The sequence below is a fragment of the Physeter macrocephalus genome, chromosome 18, assembly GCF_002837175.3.
Source record: "Physeter macrocephalus isolate SW-GA chromosome 18, ASM283717v5, whole genome shotgun sequence".
NCBI classification, from domain to species: domain Eukaryota; kingdom Metazoa; phylum Chordata; class Mammalia; order Artiodactyla; family Physeteridae; genus Physeter; species Physeter macrocephalus.
The window spans coordinates 87,433,857-87,454,963 of NC_041231.1; the positions used below are offsets into that span (position 1 = coordinate 87,433,857).

The window sequence follows — 21,107 nt, forward strand, 5'->3', positions numbered from 1 at the left end:
AAGGAGAAAAACAAATACTGTATGCTAACACATATATATGGAATCTAAGGAAAAAAATGTCATGAAGAGACTAGGGGTAGGACGGGAATAAAACACAGACCTACTAGAGCATGGACATGAGGATATGGGGAGGGGGAAGGGTAAGCTGTGACGAAGTGAGAGAGTGGCATGGACATATATACACCACCAAACGTAGGGTGGATAGCTAGTGGGAAGCAGCGGCATGGCACGAGGAGATCAGCTTGGTGCTTTGTGACCACCTAGAGGGGTGGGATAGGGAGGGTGGGAGGGAGGGAGACGCAAGAGAGAAGAGATATGGGAACATGTGTATATGTATAACTGATTCACTTTATTGTAAAGCAGAAACTAATACACCATTGTAAAGCAATTATACTCCAATAAAGATGTTTAAAAAATTATTTCACGGTTAAATCACAGTGGTGGATAAAAGTTACCTTTGGCCCGTACGGGGATCGAACCCGCGACCTTGGCGTTATTAGCACCACGCTCTAACCAACTGAGCTAACCGGCCACCCCTCTCCATATTTCTTTGGAAGCTTTTACAAGAAACTTTTCTGGTTCTTGATGTTTTGATAATAGGAAAACAGTATGGTGCATCTGACCTGCTGGATTCGCCTACACCAAACAAGGCTTCGTCCTTTTTCCAACATTTGTCCTACTTTTCAGTACCATGACCCAGCAACAATACCCCCTCCTCCCCTTTGAGTGTTTTCAGACCAGTTACCTCAGCTAGCCGTTCATTAATGGATCCTGGTAAAGTTCCCAGGTTGCTCCTCTTCGGCCATCTGTCCATTGGGTGTGTTTTTCAGCGTTTTCAATTTCATTCATTACAGAGATCCTAAAAAACCTCAAAGGTATCCTGTTTCCCTCTCTGCGTATACAGTTCTATACGCCGTGGCTAAAAGAGTACCGAGAAAATTAGAGGAGGATACAAAGTAAGCACTGATGTTTTTAAAGTGCAATTTCTGATTATGTAGGTAAAAGGACCTGGAGATGCCGGGGATCGAACCCGGGGCCTCATACATGCGAAGCATGCGCTCTACCACTGAGCTACATCCCCATGTTGCACGAAGGGCGTTTTTAGTGCTTCCCAATTCTTTGAATCTGAATTTTTTTTCCCCCCTCGGCAACTCTAAGATTTTCTGAATGCTTAGATTAAATTCTCCTTTGCTTATTCAGAAAAATCTTGAAATGGTTGATGGGGCAACGTTCATGGGCATTCCGAGTGGAGAAAGCCTTCCAGTCATTGGACCCTTGTCAAGCACTTAACTTAGAGACGGAACGAAATCTGACGAGAAAAAGAGTGGACTCTCCTTTAAAAGCTTCTTTCCTTTTTTCTTTTTCCTTTTTTTCCCCTCTCCAAAGACAGCTGAGACCCAGCACGAAATCAAATCGCTCCCTCAGTCCCTAGATCCATATTCAGGTATCCAAAGCGCGGCCGAAAGGTGATTTAATTATCCCTTAAAAGCATCAGCATTGGATTGGCTTCCTTTTGACAGTGTTTGGGCCCCAATGTAGAATATTTGACTTGTTTCTCTGGGACGCCTAGGAACTAAAGGCCAACCTTCTGCAGTTTTTGACTGCACTGAATTCTATATGGTACTATAGAATATATCTCTATATGCTACGTAGAGATACAGTGTTTATACATATAGCATATATCTAAACTAGAGAGAGAGAGAAAGGTACAATTTGGGGAGACATTATAATTAATGTAATATGATTTATCGCGGCCTTAAAGACCTTCACTGTGGCTGAGTTTCTATGCCAAGCATTTTCTGAGTAACCAGCTCTGAAGTGGAATCACAGGCGAAATGCCTAAAATCGTTCTTCTGAATGTATGCATAAATTGACTATAGTTGATATAGAATGCATCTTTGTGTGTGAGCCCGAATAGCTCAGTTGGCAGAGCATCAGACTTTTAATCTGAGGGTCCAGGGTTCAAGTCCCTGTTTGGGCGTTATCGTTTTCTTTTCCTATTCCTATATATTCATCACAAAAGAATAGTAACAGGAAGGAAGGTAAACTCAAATCACAAGCTGATTTCCCTAAAAAAAAAAAAAAAAAAAAGAGGGGACCCTGAGCATGGCATAGTTATCACAACCTAGGACCTGTTCAGAAAACAGAAGGTCCTTTTAGCCAGAAGCCACAGCACAAAACATTTCATCTAGAGCATGAGTAAAAGTTTCATTAACAATGGTCACAAATTATCAAAGGCCAAACTGTTTCTTGAAAAGCAATCAATGTGCACAACTGCTCCCTCTTCTCTACATTGGTGTGCTCCTCTCGGAGCTCAGTTTTGGGGATGCCCAGGTAAACTGTATAGAAGAGGTGGTGCCATACTCAGAATTCATGGCCTAGCGGCAGTGCTTTCCAAACATATTTGGCCATGACCGGTTTGTAGTTTAGTTTACATCTGGACCCATACACACACATGAAACAGGAACAAAAGTTGCCTGAATTACCACTTACCACATGCATTGCATTATATTTCAGATTCCATGTTATTCTCAAAAATGCTGGGTGATACCCATGCTTAAATTCATTTTATATCTCCCTCATTGAGAAACACTGGGCTGTAAGGTGATCATAAAGATGAAACGTAACATATAGTACAGAACAATGGGTACTGTGCTTGTTGCCAAGTCCAAGCTCAGACCGCTAGCAGAATCACAGGCCAATAAATTGAGAAATGAGTTGCTGGGGCAAGGAATAGCGACATTATTCAGAAAGCCAGCAGACGGAGAAGATGGTGGACTAGTGTCCCAAAGAACCATCTTCCCTGAGTTAGAATTCAGGCTTCTTTTACACTAAAAGGGGAGGGGGCAAAGTCCTGGTTCTAGGATGTGTTAATTTCTTCCTTCCTGCAGCCATTCACAGGTGGGCCTGGTCAGGAGGTTTCCTGTGAGCTAAACAAAGGTATTTTAGCTTAATGCTCATTACATGGGAGGAAGGGTTCCCAGAGATAAGCCAATGTATAAGCTAAGCTTATAGGCAACATCCCTTTAGTGACTAACTTGTAGCAAAAGCAATAGAATACGAAGGTTAAAGTAAATTATTCTTCCCCATTACATGCTGAGTAACCTGACTATGCTGCCTTTTCCTCTAAATCCAAGTTCACTCTTCTAGAGGACCCAAAGCCTCAAGTCACCTGAGCACAGGGGCACCAACACCATCTCTGCCCTGCTAGGAACTACTAAAGCAGCATAACTTGGCAGCCCTTGATTGAGACCTCGTTTGGTAACTCCCCAAAGCAGAAATTTCATCCTAATGGATCCAGCAGATAACAGACAAGTAAGATTTTACTTTGCTATTAAAAATTATCAAACAAGTTATAAAACCTCTAGAAAAGAATAAGAGAACACTCCTGTCATTTGCCTTGTTGGCATGGTAGGCAGCACATGAGCCTCATAATGTGAGAGCCTCGAGGCTAATCCTCAGAGAGTGTAGCATTTTGCAGCAAGAAAATACTGCAGAAGAAGTAACCCAATGTGATCATCATTATTATTGCTGTTAGTCACACAAGAAATCTTTTCTTTAAGCGCTTGTCACCTTGTAACTTTGATAAGGCCACACACCTGTAGATGAAAGCTTTTTCTGTCTGTAAGGAAGCCCATTTGGGCTGTGACCCCACAAGTTTTTTTTTCGTTTTGTTTTTTACAATGCTCCGAGCTTTTTGAAAAGAAAAGAAACTTCCTCTAACTTTAATTAAACATTCCTCTTTCTCACAACATTTTAAAAATAAGCGGTGAGGGGGGGTGATCACAAAATTGAATACGTCCAGATGATTCCGACCTGGTCTCAGAGAGTGTGCCAAGCAGTAAAATCATAAATGTTGAGCTGCTACACTTCTTGAGAAGATGAAGGACTTACCGATATGTCAGTATGTATAGTTAGCTGAGAGTCAAAAGATTATTTTCGCAGCCTTTGGGGGAAGTTTGAGATAGAAAGAGAAGACAATCACTTGAGCTTTTACATTTTGCAGCTTGGATCTTAGTGGGCTGAAACACCAGCCTTCCTGAGCTGATTGTTATCTGTGCGCCAACAACAACTGATTGTTATCTGTGTGCAACCTGGATGCGATTGGTTGACTGACAGACTTGCCAAGAATGTTACTCCAATTCCAGGAGTCAAGCAGCTTATATAGTAGGTAGTTACAAAATGGCACTGGATTAAATTAACAGATAAATTATATCTCCATCCTACACTATTCTCTCGATCTCTAAACCTGTCCCCATTAGCCTGTATATCTTCAAACACTTAAAATCAATGAGTTCTGGGTAGGGGATTAAGAGGTGCAAACTACTACGTATAAAATAAATAAGCTACAAGGATATATTGTACAGCACAGGGAATATAAACAATGTTTTATAATAACTATAAATGGAGTTATCATCTTTAAAAATTATGAATCACTATGTTGTACACCTGAAACTTATATACTATTATATACTATTGTATATATATATACTTATATACTATTGTAGATCAACTATACCTCAATTTAAAAACAAATTAAAAAAAAAAAACTCAACTAATTCTAATAATTTGCTTTACCAGTCAAAACCTGCATCCTCCATTCAAGAAGCCTAGGTACCTTGAGGTAGTGCCTAGAGGGAAAAGCTACTAGAAGATTCCATGGGTCATTTACCCTTTTATTAGGCAGGTGACTTTAGATAAACCTTTAGATTCCCAAGCTACACTGTCAACCACACTTCTTTTCTACTGTTTATTAAATATATATACTGTTTCTACTGTTTATTAAAATATATATATATTTTAAAAAACCAGAAAAAGCATACAATAACTAATGTAGATGTCAACAGTTCTGTGGAGGTTCTTTGGAGCTTCTGGCCTGTTAAGGTAAACTGGCCTCACTCTTTTTCACTTTTGAAATCTCACGTACCCTCCACCCAACTCATCTAGTCTTGGAAGACTTTGTTTAAAAAACAAAACTCAGCTAGTGAAAACAACTCATTGTTAGGAGATAATTTGTCATGGATCTCTCACATTTCTGCATGTATTGCTAGTGAGGCACTGACTGTCCTTTGTTCTGGATTATCTTTTCAAGGATGCTTATCTAGCAAACACCCTTTGGAAGACAGAGATAATGTTTCTCTCCAGAGCAACAGGCGGGCATGCTTACTGCTCATTATTAAAGAATTGGGATCCCCAGGTTTAGGGTTTCCGTCCTGTAACACAGTCCACTGAATGTACAGATGTCATGTGTTGCCCTCTGGAAATTGGAGGTGGAGAATCAGAGAAAACATGCTGATAATCTGGTTATTGCTACCCCTGGAATAATAAACTGTGCATTGTCTCTGACCCAGGAGTCTCGTGAGTTGAACCAACATCCATGAAACTGTGTGTGGCAGGCTAACTTAACAAGCTGAGCTCGCAAGTTGGGTAACCTTCAGACCTTTCACGTTTCTTTACACTCATCAGTCTCTCCTCTCTCCTCTTCTCTCTCGTATATTCCTTATCTCAGTTAGTTTTACAACTGTCCACATAAATGCCAAAGCTAGGAATTACGGTCCCTTCTCATACTCCTTTCCCTCCCTTACCCCACTCTTTCACATCCAATCCCTAAGTCTACATTTTAAATACTTAAGAGGGAGGATGCAGGGAATTTTGTGAAAAATTTTCCATTTCGGCTCCCAACCTACCACCCAAATTCAAGTTCTTGCCATCTCGTGTGAGGAGTATGGCAACTGTCTTATAACTATCTTTTTTAGCAAGGGAGGCATGTGTTCTGCCTCATCCTCCTGAAAGTCCTTTTTTTAGGCCTGAATAAAGCAGTATACTTTACAGGAGGGAAACCTCCACTTCCAATATCCTCCTTCTAATTCAACCATACAAAGGCCAACGACACAGAGGTTTTTGTAAAATGCAAATCTGATCTGGCTTTTCCCCAGGGCTAAAACTTTCAAGATCAGCAGGATAAAATCTGAAATCCTTTGCAAGAGAAAGACCTTTCTGAACTGCTTTGCCTCTGATGTATTTCTCCCCACAACCTACTTCTTTGCTCTTATGCTTCATCTTACCTCAACTTAACCTGCGGCTGCAGGGTTGTGGAAGGATATATGGGCACCTTCTAGGTCTTGTCATCAAAGGTCATGCCTAGAGCTAAACCTTTGGGCAAAGCAGCCTTTGTGTCCTTCCTTGCAAGGATGGATGGTTTAGAAACGATGGAGTCAAAGTTTGGAGCTTTTCACTTTTGCTTTTTTCTACTCTTCCTTCAGATGGGAGAGCTTTTTCTCTGTCTCTGGGAGCTGAGTACCATAGCCCTCTGGTGAAGGCAAAGCCCTTGGGCCTGCCTTATAGTCTTGGCACATAACCGAAGCTCTAAAAATAATTGCTGGAGGGTTTCCCTGGTGGCGCAGTGGTTGAAAGTCCGCCTGCCGATGCAGGGGACACGGGTTCGTGCCCCGGTCCGCGAAGATCCCACATGCCGCGGAGCGGCTGGGCCCGTGAGCCATGGCCGCTGAGCCTGCGCGTCCAGAGCCTGTGCTCCGCAACGGGAGAGACCACAGCAATGAGAGTCCCGCGTATCGCAAAAAAAAAAAAAAAAAAAAAATTTGCTGGATAAATCAAGGAATTAATCCTTAAAAACATGTCATCCTCTCTTTCCTCTTCGAGTTGCCAACCCCCCACTCCCTACAACCACCGAATTCACATTTTCCTTTCCCTTATACCTCAGCTGGAGTATGCAGACAGCACTCTTTTAGAATCCATATCTAAATGACTGAATTTATATATATATGTATATATATATAAAAACAAAATGTTATATATATGTAACCATATATAACATATACTTAGTTATATGTTATATGTTATTAACTAAAATTAATATAGTTAATAATGCTGCATTACATCTTTGAAAGTTGCTAAGAAAGGAAATCTTAAAAGTTGTCATAAGAAAACAAATTTTTGTAACTATGTAAGGTGATGGATGTTAACTAGATTTATTGTAGTGATCATTTCACAATGTATACAAACATCGAATCATTATGTTGGACATCTGAAACTAATACAATATTATGTCAGTTATACCTCAATAAAAAATAATTTTTTAAAAAATGACTGAATTAATGGGTTGAACTCTTGATTTATCTTTGTGCTCCTTCAAGATTTCATTTGATTAACTTCATCATGGTCACCTAAAAGAAATTTGAACAGATGCGAGAAAAGTAATAAAATTACTAATATCTATCTACATGTTATGAGGGGACTTTGTGCCAGGCACTGTGTTAAACACTTTTGCAGGTTTTCTTAACTTGGGGACTGGTGAACTTGGATAGGAAAAAGAAATTACATCTTTAATATCTCTAACCTCTAACTGAAATTTAGCATGTCCTTCACGGATGAATGTTGGCAACAAATTACAGTCAGAAGATAAGTCTTACCTGCGGCTTTGTCACTAAGAAAAGTTACATTTTCATACCCCATATTTGAGATATGAAGTATGTTACAAATATCTCATACTTAACTGTTTCGAAGTTACAGTAGTTATAAGACGGGTCTTGATATTTAATATTTAATATATTAATGAAGAAGCACACGTGTTACTATACCGCAAATTATTTTAATTGTTTGATAACTGTTTCTGTAGTATAATTGGTTTTGTTATCCTATTTTAATGTTTTTTAAAATATAATTTGAGAAGGGCTCCATTGGCTTCGTCACGAAGCCAGAGGGCTCCCAGGCACCTAAAAGGTTAAGAAGCCCCGCGCCCGCAGCGACCTCCGGGTGCTGGCAATGCCCTTAGCCCAGACTTCACTGAAGGGGACTCGGGGTTAGAGACCGGGACCGGAAGCCCGAGCAAGGTCTGCGAAGGGTCTGAGGAGCAACCCAGGGAAAGAACTTCATGGTCCCAGCCTCCAGCCAGGCCGGCGCGAGGGGACCCCGAGCAGCACGGACTTCGGGGCGGCCTAGAAGGGATCGGAAGTGTATCCCGGCGCCGTGCGGCCGCAGGGGCGGGGCGTCGGGGTGCGCTTCTGGCCGCGTCTGCGGACAGTTCAAGTGTGGCGTTTGTAGGTCATTTGCATGACCCCGGGTGGAAGCCATTGCAGGGTCTGCAAGGGAGTGACGTACATTTCCCAAAGAGCACAGTGACCACTGTTGAGACTAGAACGAAGAGGGGACAAGGGCAGATACGAAAAATGTTTCCCTCTCTCTTCTTTCCAACTCTTCCGGGACCAATGCCTCAATTCTGATGGTCAGAAATTTGATTACTGAAAACCGGCTGTTTCATGTCAGACACCCAAATTCTCAGAGTATTAATAAACCAGGAATGTTAATTTATGAATTTACAGATAGGAATGTAAATGCCAAATGGATCAGAAGAGTAGGCAAGAGTGATTTAAAGGCTAATTTATAATTTCCTAATTTGTTCTTCTCCATAAGTATTTGTCTAAAAAATTATCATCCTTGTACAGAAATAATATCCCTTCTAGCTTTATGTTGCTAGAGATAACTAAAATTCTAAATTCCATATGACCACTCTTCCCCTGGAATTCATTTTCCTTGCATTACTAATCTTCTTCATTGGAAATTACAACTGTTTAGCTTGTAGAATATTATTACTTACATTTGACTGTTTCCTAGTGGTATCTTGGGAAATTCCTTAATTTACTCAGAAACACCAAATATATTTTTGGATGGATTACCTTTGAGGTTACACCAATGATCTTTTTAACAATGAGGAATCTTCTAGGCCTTGGAGTTCTAGACATGGGTCTTAATCTGGATTTTACTCTCACTGTATGACCTCAGGGCAAATTATTTAATCTGTCTCAGTTTCACTAAATATAAAAATGGGAATAGTAATATGATTCAATTCATAGGGTCATGGAGATAAAATTATGCATGTATTATAAATCACTGAGCAGAACAGTGTTTGGCAAACAAATAAGCACTTAATGAGAAATACCTTATTATTTTAAAAAGCCCAATATAACTTATTTGGTTACACATTTAAACTTTTTTTGATTCAAGAATATTTTATGGAACACCTACTATGCACAATATTCTCTTAACATCTTTGCAAATGTTACTACTCTTACTAGAAGCCTTTTACACCCACTTCTTGCTTGACCAACTTCTGTTTTCATTTTGCTGCTTAGTTGTCAATTATGCCTCAGAAAGTGCTTCCTAATACCCTTTCATGCTCTGGCATCAGTCAGGGCCTCCTGCAGTATTATCACAACACCAAGCACACAGTGGTGACTTTCCTGAATTTGACTTTGGATTCTTGACAACAGGGAATGTTTATCTTTGATCCTGTTGTTGTTTGGCAAAGAGAAAGCACAGATAATATTTGTAATTTACCAATTAAAATGGGGTGGGAATAGTTGAGCAGAGGAAGGATGGTAATATAGCAGGACAAAGTAGAATTTCCAGCAATTCAGTTGTGACAGCCATCTAACTGGTCTTTCTCCTTCAACTCTTCCCCCCCTTACACCCTATTGCCATGCATCAGCCATACATATACACACACACACACACACACACATACACTGATAACTTAGACTGTGTGGTTTCTCTATTCAAAACTCTAATGGCATCCCATCATTTTCAGAGAAAAGTGACAATGTGGAGAATCGTCCATTTTCTGGCCCCTGGCTATCTCTGCAATCATATCAACTATCACTCTTACCCTCCCACATGCCAATTCAGCCACTTCTGCCTCCTTGTTCTTCCTCAGTATGCCAAACACATTTTCACCTCATCTCTGCATTTGCTTTTCCCTCTGCTGGAATGTTTTCCCCTCAGAGTCACGTCTCTTATTCCTTTACTTCATTAAGAGCTTATTCTTTTACTTCATTAAGAGCTCTGCACAAATGTCATCTCATCAGAGAGGACTTCTCTAAACCACCCTATCTAAATAGCACCCACTTACACTTGTTTATTTAAAGCACCCTGTCACATAAATTTGTGCATCTTCTACACCCTCCCCCACTAGAGTATAAGCTTGGTGAAAGCAGAGACTTTGTTTTGTTCACTGTTGTACCTCCAGCACTTAGACAATGCCTAGAACTAGAAAAAGGAAAAGAAGGTATAATGACTGTGAAGAAACAAAACAAAACAAAAAGAATATATGGTTATCTATGTAGAAAGCCCCAAAGAATAGAAAGCCCCAAAGAATATACAGACATAAGAATTAATGAGTTTAGCAAGGTTGTTGAATACAAAAATCAACTTTAGCTGAAAAGAGAAAATGTAGCAACTAAAAATATACCATATAAAGTAGCATCCAAAAGGTAGAGTCCCTAAGAAATATTAACGGAAGAAAACGTTTATGGAGAAAATTATAAAACTTTATTGAAAGACATTTAGAAAGCCTAAATAAGTGGAGAATTATACCATGTTCATGGATTGGAAGACTCAATATTATAATTAATCTATAAATTCAATACAAATCCAATAAAAATTCCACCTTTTGTTAGTTTGATTTGGAACTTGTCAGTCTAATTCTAGAAGTTGTATGGAAAAGCAGTTGGCTAAGAATATAGCCAAGATACTCCAACGAAGAAAAGTTTGGTGGTGATGTTAAAGGTGGAGGTGGTATTTGTCCTGAGATATCAAGACCTTTTTCTAAAGTCGTAGTACTCAGGATTGTATAGTATTGCCACAAGGTTAGACAAATTGACCAGTGAGTCAGAATCGAAACCATCAACAGACCTCTCCCAGCTCCCCCCACCCAAAAGAAACTTGATTTATGAAAAGAGCCACTATTACAGATCAGTGGGGAAAGGATGAACTTTTCAGAAAAGTTGGGACAACCAAGTGGTTGGGACAACCACTTACCATATGGAAAAAATATTATATTGAATTACTATCTCATATTTTTGCAAAAATCAGTTCAGGGAAGACTAAAGACAAATGTGAAAAAAAAACTATAAAACTTTTACAAGGCAGTAAAGGATATCTTTATGACTTGGAGTAGGAAATGATCCCTCCCCTCCCATGAAGCCAACTTGTATCCAGCTTTATAAGATACTTTTCAAAAATAGTTACTTTCAGGGCTTCCTTGGTGGCGCAGTGGTTGAGAGTCCGCCTGCAGATGCAGGGAACACGGGTTCATGCCCCGGTCCGGGAAGATCCCACATGCCGTGGAGCGGCTGGGCCCGTGAGCCATGGCCGCTGAGCCTGCGCGTCCGGAGCCTATGCTCCGCAACGGGAGAGGCCACAACAGTGAGAGGCCCAAGTACCGCAAAAAAGAAAAAAAAAAAAGTTACTTCCAGCAGGACATGGGTGATAATCCATAACATCTTATAACTTTCAAACTCCCCTCTCCAAAAAGTCAACAAAGTCTGTTGCTGCAATGAACAGGAAAAGTTTTTCAGAAAGGGTGACTATTTCACATGAGGCATATAAGACCTTTTCACAGGTCACCTCTGACACGGAGGAAAGGAACTAAAAACTCCAGGATTATTAATGAGATGATCCACAAAGTACAAACAGGAATCCTGGCTCTTTTGAGCAACACCACCTTGATGTCATCACCAGAAATCCTGAGTATTGTTACCTGATGCAGCTGATTCTAGGGGTGCCAGGGCCGCATCATGACTCTTGGTTTCAGGAAGTCAAGGATGTGTTGATGGCATCAGGAAAGGAGAAGACATGAGGTTTTGCTTCCCCACACGGTAAGGCTTCTGAGCCATAGTGGCTGTCATGTGTGAATGTCGGAGAATCTCTCCTGGGAACCAAGAATAATCTTCAAATACGAGGATAGAAAATTCTGTTTTCCCCCATTTCAATCCAGCTTCTGAAACATTCTACTAGTGGTTATTTTGCCCTTTCCACAAAAGATAACAACAAAGCGTCTTGTGTGCTAACAACATAACTTTAAAAAAAAAAAATCTACGTCTTTACAAAATTTGATTTAAAAAAAATAGTATTTCAAACAGTACAGTCACTTAGAAGTACAGAGCTATCAAAAAAGTATACTTCACTTGGCATCCCCAGTGCCTTCTGCTTTCTGTGACTGGGCTGTGGAGGCATCTCGGTTTTTTGCAGGGTTGTTCCCATCTTTGTTGCCTTCTGCTTTCCCCTTTCTCCCTTTGGCCAGCTTCTCTCCCTTCTTTGCAGGGGCCTTTTTTGCCCTGGGCTCTGGTTTTGGAGGGGCAGGTTTAGCAGACAACCGTGCCGATCTCCTCTGTGGCTCATCCTTCACCTTTGCTTTGTCACCTTTAGCATCTCCTTTTGCCTTTCTTTTGGGCATGGTGGCAGTAGTGCCTGGCAGATGGCTTTACCAGCCCAAGCGGTTCTTCTGTCTTCCTCACTGCTCCTAGAAAGATTTCTTTAACAAGACACAAAAAGTGTAAACCGTAAAGGAAAAGACTGACAAATTTAACTACATTAAAATTCAAATTTGACTATATTAAAATTAGTAATTTTTATATAGCAAAAAGATGCATAAAAAGTAAGAAGATAAGTTACAAGCTGGGGAAAAGATATTCATAATACATATAACTGACAAAGGATTAGAGTCCAGAATATGTAAAGAATTCCTATAGATCTATGAGAAAAGGACAAAATGAAAATTTAAAAACAATGGGCAAAAGTGTTAATACGTACTTCTTAGAAAAAGCATGAATGGTGAATAAAAAAAAAAAGTCAACTTCATTAGTAATATGGGAATGAATAAAAAAATCACAGGATATAACATTTCACATCCATCAAATTGGTGAAAACTATATTGTCTGACAATATTAAGGGCTCAGCAGATATGGAACAATTAAAACACATACACTGCTAGGGTGTGTGTTTACATGTGTGTAAATTAGTGTGTGGCATTATTTAAAGCAATTTCACTTCTAGGTGTTTACCTGGAGGAATTCTTGGGGCTGTGCACAAGAGACCCCGACAAGAATGTTTCTAGCAACCCTGTTAATTTCAAAAACCTGGAAACCATTCCGTGTCCTTCAATAGAATAGATAAATACATTTGGTAATATCTATGCAAGGGAATACTATTCAGCAGCAGAAATGAATAGATTACAGCTATATGCAAAACCATGGACGAATCTCAAGAACATAATGTTGAGCAAAAAAAAGCGAGTTACAAAATGGATCTACAGTATGGATCCATTTATAAGTGTAAAACTAAATGACTTGTTTAGGCTACAAGTATGTAGTCAAAAAAGCAAGAGATAAATATAAAAATCAGGACAGTAGTCACCTCAGGGAGTTAAGAAAAGGATGGTGGCTGGAGAGGGCACGGGAGTTCTCTTCCTTAAACTGGAGGCGGGTGGGGAACAACACAGGGGTAATACACCATTATTCTCTATATTTTACAGAGCAATTTTATGTGTCTGCTCAAGAATAAAAGCCACTTTAAGAAGATGCGTAGCCCCGAGCACAGATTCAAGGCCGCACAAATAGACGTGATTTATTTTGATTCTGGGCAATTAGGACCTGGGTCCATGGCTGGCATTCAAACACTGTGGGACTTTTTTAAAGCTCTGGGACAAAACTAGCCACTCACACCCTCTGCCCCACCCCTGAAAGTGTTTCCTGGGGAATTCTGTAACCCTATGCCCTGCCCTACTCCACAATGTTTTATTTTAAGAAAAAAAAAAATTATTATCTTTTCTCTAAATTGCTCCAGAGTTTTGTTTTGTGTTTTCGCTGGACCTCACCGTCTAGATAGAATGGGCAAACATGGTCCTTGAGCAAACTTAGATTTTTTTTTTTTTTTTTTGAGCAAACTTAGATTTGATTTTTATGTTCTTCGGCTAACAAAGGCAACCACCCGTAAATGGTGCTAAAACATCAAATTATCACTTGATAATTTGATTATATGATAATTTCATTATCTTTTATCTATTTTTCTATTTTCTATCTACTTTCATTATCTATTCTTCCCCCATTTTTCCACTATGACAAGAATTTCTGGAAACTTTGCAGTTTTCCTTCCTTCTCATGGAACAGAGGGAGACATGAGAGTTAGTGTAAAGAAGAGGGAAGGAGCCAAAGTGGGAGTGCGCCTTGAATCAGTCATTATTTCCCTTGGTACCTTGTAAGGAACTTTGGGAACAGAGATTAAAAATTGAGAGGAGAAACAGTTCTAATCTCATGTTGAACAGCAGTTCACTGAAAAGCTAATAAGAAATTAGCTGGGCCCTTCTCTTCCCTTACTGTGCTCTTGCCTTGCCTCTAAATATTCTAAATTACTGGTGGGTCCAAAAGTCCCGGTTGCCACAGAGACACCCTGCAATTCTGCTGACCCAGCCAGACCCAACCTGCTCGCTCCCAAGGACATCTTTCCCTAGACATTACATGAATTTATGCCTAGTTTACTCTCTCCCAAATGCACCACTAAAGAAATGTTTGGACAATTCTTAAAGAACACAAGTGTTGTGTTTTTGTTGTTGTTGTTTTATCCAAAATCGAACACAATGAAGAAAAAAATGTGTAAAGAAAATAATTGAGAAGGATGCCAGAGATCACAAAGCTCAACTCTGGGTATGGTAATGGTGTGCCCAGAAAGGAACAGGGAGGAAAAGACAGCTGTTCTTACCATGAAGAAAGCAATATTGAGAGATTTTTTACGGCATGAAAATCATTTGGTCTAATATTTGGGTGACCTGTTTTGCGCCTGTTGCCCTAGTATATTATTAATAATGCTCCCTTTTACTCTCAAAAGTGTGCCAACTTGGACAATAAATAAGGTCACCCTAAATAATCTGCATATATTCTTAGAGGTCTTTTTGTTACCAGAGAATGAGAGAGGAAACCAAAGGGAGAGCTTCTGTTCTACGACACACCTCCCTAAACAATGGACACTCCATACCATTCTCCTTCCATCTCACTCCAAAATTGTGTTTCTTAGCCCATGTCCTGTCCTGGGAATGCTCACAGTCTTGTTTCCTAGGCTCGGTCTTCATGTTGGATCCCTTGCAGTCCATCCCAAGCAGGGGAACCACGATCGGCACATGTCAAAGGCCCCAACACAGCAGGTGACAATAAAGATAAATTCAAGGAAAAGAGGCCACTAGCTGGATTCTGGATCTGAGTATATGAATATGGATTAGTTCCTTGAAACTCACATTTAGGAAGCTTATCAGGAGAACAGGTGGCTGACCTTACAAATACAGGAGACAGATGCACAAATAATGAAAAAGGGCTGGTGGGATAAAAGGTTATTTCATTTTCATGAAGGCCAAGGAGGTCAGGGAGGGAGAGGCTCTCACCATATAGTGGTGTTAATTTAAAAGAAATTATTTGAGATGGAGTACAGGGAAGTTTTTTAGGGCAATGAAATTATTCTCTATGCTACTGACTGTAATGGGGATACATGACATTATGCACTGGACAAAACTCATAGAACTGTATACAAAGCATGGAACCCTAATGTAAATAATAATAATAGTTAACAATAATAATTAATAATAATGTATAAATATTGGCTCATCTATTGTAACAAAAGTACCACACCAATGCAAGTAGTTAATGGAGAAACTGAGGTACAGGGAGAAGAAATATATGAGAACTCTGTACTTTCTGCTCAATTTTTCTGTATACCTGAAACTGTTCTAAAAAAATAAAGTCTACTAACTAAAAACAAACAAATACATTGTAAGAATTAAAAAAATAATTTGTTAGGTAATAAAATATATAAGTCATAGGATTACAAATATTCCATCATGCATGTGAATGAAAAGAAAAATTATTAACTGGCAGATAAATCTTTTTTTTAAAGACTTTTTTTTTACTTTAAAAATTTTATAGTTTTTTAAATTGAAATATAGTTGATGTGCAATATTATTTTAGTTTCAGGAGTGGCAAATAAATCTTTTAAGTAATATAACTTTTGGGAATACAGAGATTTATCAATGAGGCAAGAAATTATCAAGACAGATACTGAGGTTATTTTCCCAAGACATGGCAACAATTTAAAAACTTTTAGGAATCTAACAATTCCCTTTTGTTAAAATAACACTTTCCAGGGCAAAATTATATTAACAGACAACAGAACAAGTTAGTGAAATTTTTGAATAACATGTTTTCATATTGTAAAGAACTGGACTGAAATTCTTGTGAAAGTCTCAGTTTAAGTCTTCATTTAATGAACTTGCTGGTTTTAGGATGTGGAAAGGTATCCCTGTTAACAGCCTCAAGGGGGGAGGGAACATCCATTTCTTAAAGTCCTTTTCTTACCTGTGAAGCCTTGAATTTTTTTAATTTTAGAAAAAGACCTATGAAATTTAAATGTACTGACAGAAATAGCCTTAAAAAAAGACTAATAGAGAAATAAAAAGCAAATGATGTATTTCTTCTGCAATAAAAATATGCAAATGATTAGAAAGATGAGGAGATGCAGGTATGCTAAAATCTTCTGCAAAGTTAACTTCTGGGAATTCCCCAAACTGTTTCAATAATATACAAAACACATCAATCTCTGTCTCCAGAAATGGGCTCAATTTGTGTCCGTACCCCCCCCCCCCCACCGCCCTGCCAAATTCATAAGTTGAAGCCCTAACCCTCAGTACCTCAGACTGTGACTGTACTGGGAGATGGGGCCTTTAAAGAGGTGATTAAGGTAAAATGAAGTCTTATGGGTAGGTCTTAATCCAATATGACTAATGTCATACTGGAGATTAGGACACAGACAACACAAACAGAGAGAGGACCATGTAAGGATACAGCAAGAAAACCAAACCTGCCACCACCTTGATCTTGGACTTCCAGCCTCCAGGACTGTGAGAAAATAAATTTCTGTTATTTAAGATATTCAGTCTGTAACGTTTTGTTATGGCAGTCCTAGCAAACTAATACAGAAGGAAAGAGTATAAAGATCTCAATGACCTATGATGCATCTCGGATTAGATTAATTTTGATGTTTTGCCCAGCTCTCAGAATCATTTTTCCATGTTTTTTTTCCTCTTTCATCATGAGTCTCTCTCCAGTATCCAAGGACCAAATCCCACCTCATCCAATACACACTCCCACGCCATCCCCAGCAGAGGCACATTTTAGCAATGTCCTTTGGCTCCCTTGACTGTTACTGAACTGGGTTCCAAGGAGTTTGTTCTAACTTGGGTTCTAGTCTCAATCCCACCCCAAAGCCAGAAGGCCACCCTCTTCTCTCTGCCTTATTTATGGCAATATAGTGCCTTGGGGTTGGAGAGAAGACTTGGAAGAAGATTACAACACCAAGCTTAGGAAGGAGAGAATAGAGGATATAGTAAAAAAACAAACAAATAAAAGACCCTATTCAAGGTACAGCGCTATACAGGAGCAAGAGGTCACACAGTGTCAGTCACTCCCCAGGGCCTCTTTGTTCTCCACCTTTCAAAGGAAGTATCAGACAAGGTGAGCAGCCGGAGCTTCCATTTGAGGTTAAATGAGGGACACTGGGGAAGGGAGGGAGGAATAGTGGGAGAAGGTGAGAAAGGGCAGAGTGTGTCTAAAATGGTAGGGCTGCTGCTTCATCTTGCCAGAACACACCTGGTTTAAAGAGGAGAGAGCCATAAGCTTCAAACAAACTGTCACCGATCTGCAACAGGTTGGCTTGGGGCCCACTCAGCTTCCCAGCTAAAGTATTCCTGCCCCTTGTTATCACAGACAGATGGAGAGGACAAATCCCCATCACCTCCTGGGCCCCTGAGACCCTTGCTCCTCGCAGGGCACAGGAACTCACCTGTATTTCTGAGTGGTGTAGAGGGAATTTTATTATTTAAAAAAATTTTTTTAACATCTTTATTGGAGTATAATTGCTTTACAATGGTGTGTTAGTTTCTGCTGTATAACAAAGTGAAGCAGCTATACATATACATATATCTCCATATCTCCTCCCTCTTGCGTCTCCCTATAGAGGGAATTTTAAATGAAAATGTCTTAGACAAATTTGCATTGAGCACCTGCCAAACTTATTGTCTTGTTAACAAGGGAAACTACAAGATGATAACAGCATGGATCTTTCAGAGAAGGTATGAAAATGGAGGAATAATAGGGCTGGGAAAGGGATGCCTATACAAGTTGCCTGTAAAAAAAAAAAAAAAGGAAGAAAGGAAGGGAGGGAGGGAGGGAGGAAGGAAGTTAGAGAAAACAGTTTATTAGGTAAGGATTGCCCTTTCTTGTCTTATGCCATAAAAACATCACATTCCTGTCAGTCATTTGAGGGAATCTGGAGCAATGCGATCTGAGAGACTAGGCTTGGCTAACTCTTAGAAATAGTAATAATAATAATAATAATAATAATAATAATAATACATCTAAGAAGAAAATCCTCAGAATATACCTGAGGCTGTTTGGTGTTATATCAAGAGTTCTTTCCCAGAAAAGCGTTTGATAGATCCAATTAACATGGAAGCAGACCATGTCAGAAACAGAGGTAAGAGGCCAGACACCAGGGCACAAGTCCTGATTTTACACAAGTGCTGCCAGTGACCTTTCTCAAGCTTCAAGGCAATACGCAAAATCCACAGTTGCCCCATTTCTTAACTTTGGGATCTTTATTTTCTTTTTGACAGGAAGAGCAGAAGGCCAAAGCGGAGGAAGACTCAGCCCTTCGGTGTCCCCTCCGGAGGGGGCACCTCGTAAGCTGGGGAGGGGAGGCGAGAAAGAGCCCAGGCCAGGGCAGCCCAGCCCACCCGCCACGACCTCTTCCAGGCCACGGCCCTGCTGGCCCAAAGCTTTCAAATCCCCTCCTCGCCTCCCTTTTTTCTGCCCTAGAGTCTCTGTGGGGACTTATCCCAGAAGGGCCTGCGATCTTCACCTCCCGGCTTCCGCTTTTCCCAGAGATTCACACTCGAAGCCCAGGAGAGCCACTGCAGCTGTTCTGGAGAGTGGAAAGCAAGGTGGAAAGGTCGGGGGCCCGAGGTCACCTAATCACGACGAGGGCTAGATTGCAGGAGGGTCCCAAATCTATGGAGGGCGGCGGGACTACCCCCATTTTCCGGAGACACACGCTAAGGCCCCCACGGTACTCACCCGAGCCTCGCGGCCGTGTGAGGGGCGCGAGGCTGCCAGCTGCCGGCCTGCCGCGCAGGTGCTCTCGGCTGGGGCAGGGCCTGTGCGGACAGTGGGCCAGCGAAGAGACGCCCGGAGCCGGGCGCTGCCGGGAACAGGAAGGCAAGGCGAGGATGCGCTTCCGGGGCTGCGGGCGTCGGGCCGCCTTGCAGAGCCGGGGACAGCCCGGTTCTCCCCCTCGCGATGCGTGTGTCCGCCTCCGGGGCCGCGGGCTCCGGACCCACCTTGAGCAGCGTCGTTTCAGCACCACAGCCTGGGGCAAGAGAGACAAGAAAAGGAGGCGTGAAGAGTTTTTTAAATAAATGGATTTTTAAAGGAGATCCACACAGGTGGGGGGGTGTGGGGGAGAAAAAGAAGAAAACCAACGTTGTTTCCGCCCGGTTTCGAACCGGGGACCTTTCGCGTGTGAGGCGAACGTGATAACCACTACACTACGGAAACTAGATAAAAATCAACTTCCCCTGCTGACAGTTCTCCCTGCAGAACACGCCCCTCCCTCCCTCCCACCCACTTCCTCACTTCCTCCCACCCGCCCCGCCCCGCCTCTTCGTCCCAGCAAATGTGCGTCGTTAATATGCGCGTGCGTCTTGTACCACTCTCCCAAACCAGCGAGGCCAATTAGATAAGCAAACCAAGCCCCTGCAGCGTACAGATCTGAAGCGAAATTCTTAATAATTCTGGAAATGACCGGATGGGGGAGAACAAAAGAGACTTCAATTCCTTCACTATTACTTCTCAATCTGAACTTCTGGATCTTAATTTCTTCCGCATTGCTTACCAGGTTACCTCAAACCCATCCTCCAGCAGGAATGGACTGGTGGGGCTGGGCGTGACACGGGGCCCACGCACATTTCTCCGTCTGGCTGTGGCTAGCGCCACCGCATGGCCGGACGCGGAGTTTGCTCTGCAAAGGAACGATGACCCTGGCTGTGGTCAAAAGCGGGGCCTTCTCGGTCCTAAGACTTCCAGGCAAACCTCACCTTGTAATGGATTTTCTAACTCCTTTGGGTTCCTCAGTGGTCGGTAGAGGAAAGGAGTAAAAGGGTAGTGCGTACTCCGAGCCAGCCAGGAGTCGAACCTGGAATCTTCTGATCCGTAGTCAGACGCGTTATCCATTGCGCCACTGGCCCTACACCTGGGCGGTTAGCAGGCAGGCATGCCTTCATCAGAAACCAGGCGGCGGCGACGACCAGTCCACCTTGTGGGGTCTGCGCCTGGCCCTGAAAGCCCCGTCTTCCTGGCTAGCTCAGACTGCAGCGCGTGGACTCCCCAGGCGGCCAGTTCGCCTGCACGCGCCCTAGTGTCTGTGCTGCTTTCTCAGTCTGTCTGTACAGAGCCCGGCATTCTCTGCCCCAGTATCATCTCTTCGTTCATGCATTCATTCATTCAACCAATATGGCACCGGAAATACAACTGTGAAGAAAACAGAGGTGATCCTTGCTCTCAAGAAGATTGCATGGACGTAGCGAAGACGATAATAAAGCACTAAATAAATAAAATAATGGTGATACGCACTTAGAGGGAAAAAGACAAACGGGAAAGAGAATGGAAAAGCCCAGCAGGAAAGGTGATGAACAATAAATATGGGTATCAGGGAAAAGAGCGACCTGGAACTGGGGAAATCTCCAGGGCAAAGGCATGGAGGTGGGAGCGTGCATGGGATGTTCCAGCAATGTCGAGGAGGCCAGCGCTGAGCGGAAAGGGCTAGGAGACCTCCGGGAGATGACCTCTGGCCTTGTACACCCTTGTATGGGCTTTGGCTGTTACTGTAGGAAATTGGAAGCCGTTGTAGGGTGACAATATATCTGACATTCTTTCTTGTCTCTCTTTGGATTGTTGAAAACATTTTATTTCCAATATTTACTTAAGCAGACTCTGTGCTAAGCACCCTCACCGCATGCTGCTCCTACCTCAGGACATACATTTCAGAATTTGACACCTTTAAAAGGAACATTTGTTTGCTTTCTCAGGAAGCGTTTCTTATGTGTGCCTTTCAGCCTGTCTATATTTCTGAGAAGGAATCATTATCTCCATGCCTGGTGAGCATCGTAAATAAGTTGAGGGCTGGGGACACACAGTTTTGAGAGCATTAGCCCTCTGTGG

At 41.5% G+C, this 21,107-nt stretch overlaps 1 protein-coding gene and 5 non-coding genes across 19 annotated transcripts in view; 1 reads left to right on the forward strand and 5 right to left on the reverse strand.

The window, feature by feature from the left end:
* Positions 1-458: 458 nt before the first annotated feature.
* On the reverse strand, positions 459-532 carry TRNAI-AAU (transfer RNA isoleucine (anticodon AAU)). The gene has a single exon. It is a non-coding gene; the product is annotated as a tRNA-Ile (tRNA).
* A 477-nt stretch (positions 533-1,009) lies between these two features.
* TRNAA-CGC (transfer RNA alanine (anticodon CGC)) lies at positions 1,010-1,081 on the reverse strand. Its single transcript has one exon. It is a non-coding gene; the product is annotated as a tRNA-Ala (tRNA).
* An 827-nt stretch (positions 1,082-1,908) lies between these two features.
* TRNAK-UUU (transfer RNA lysine (anticodon UUU)) lies at positions 1,909-1,981 on the forward strand. Its single transcript has one exon. It is a non-coding gene; the product is annotated as a tRNA-Lys (tRNA).
* Positions 1,982-10,931: 8,950 nt separating this feature from the next.
* The window catches only part of HMGN4 (high mobility group nucleosomal binding domain 4), a 16,946-nt gene continuing 6,770 nt past the window's right edge, over positions 10,932-21,107 (reverse strand). For 2 of the 14 annotated variants that reach the window (XM_055080110.1, XM_055080111.1), the window contains 4 exons: positions 16,693-16,730; positions 14,890-15,041; positions 12,858-12,951; positions 10,932-12,328 (listed from right to left, as the gene is read on the reverse strand). In XM_055080110.1, the coding sequence (XP_054936085.1) occupies positions 11,978-12,250 (273 nt within the window). In that variant the 5' untranslated portion in view covers positions 12,251-12,328; positions 12,858-12,951; positions 14,890-15,041; positions 16,693-16,730 and the 3' untranslated portion in view covers positions 10,932-11,977. The other 12 variants (XM_028479429.2, XM_028479433.2, XM_028479430.2 and 9 more) reach the window with 12 other exon arrangements.
* Positions 19,373-19,445, reverse strand: TRNAV-CAC (transfer RNA valine (anticodon CAC)). Its single transcript has one exon. It is a non-coding gene; the product is annotated as a tRNA-Val (tRNA).
* TRNAR-ACG (transfer RNA arginine (anticodon ACG)) lies at positions 20,062-20,134 on the reverse strand. The gene has a single exon. It is a non-coding gene; the product is annotated as a tRNA-Arg (tRNA).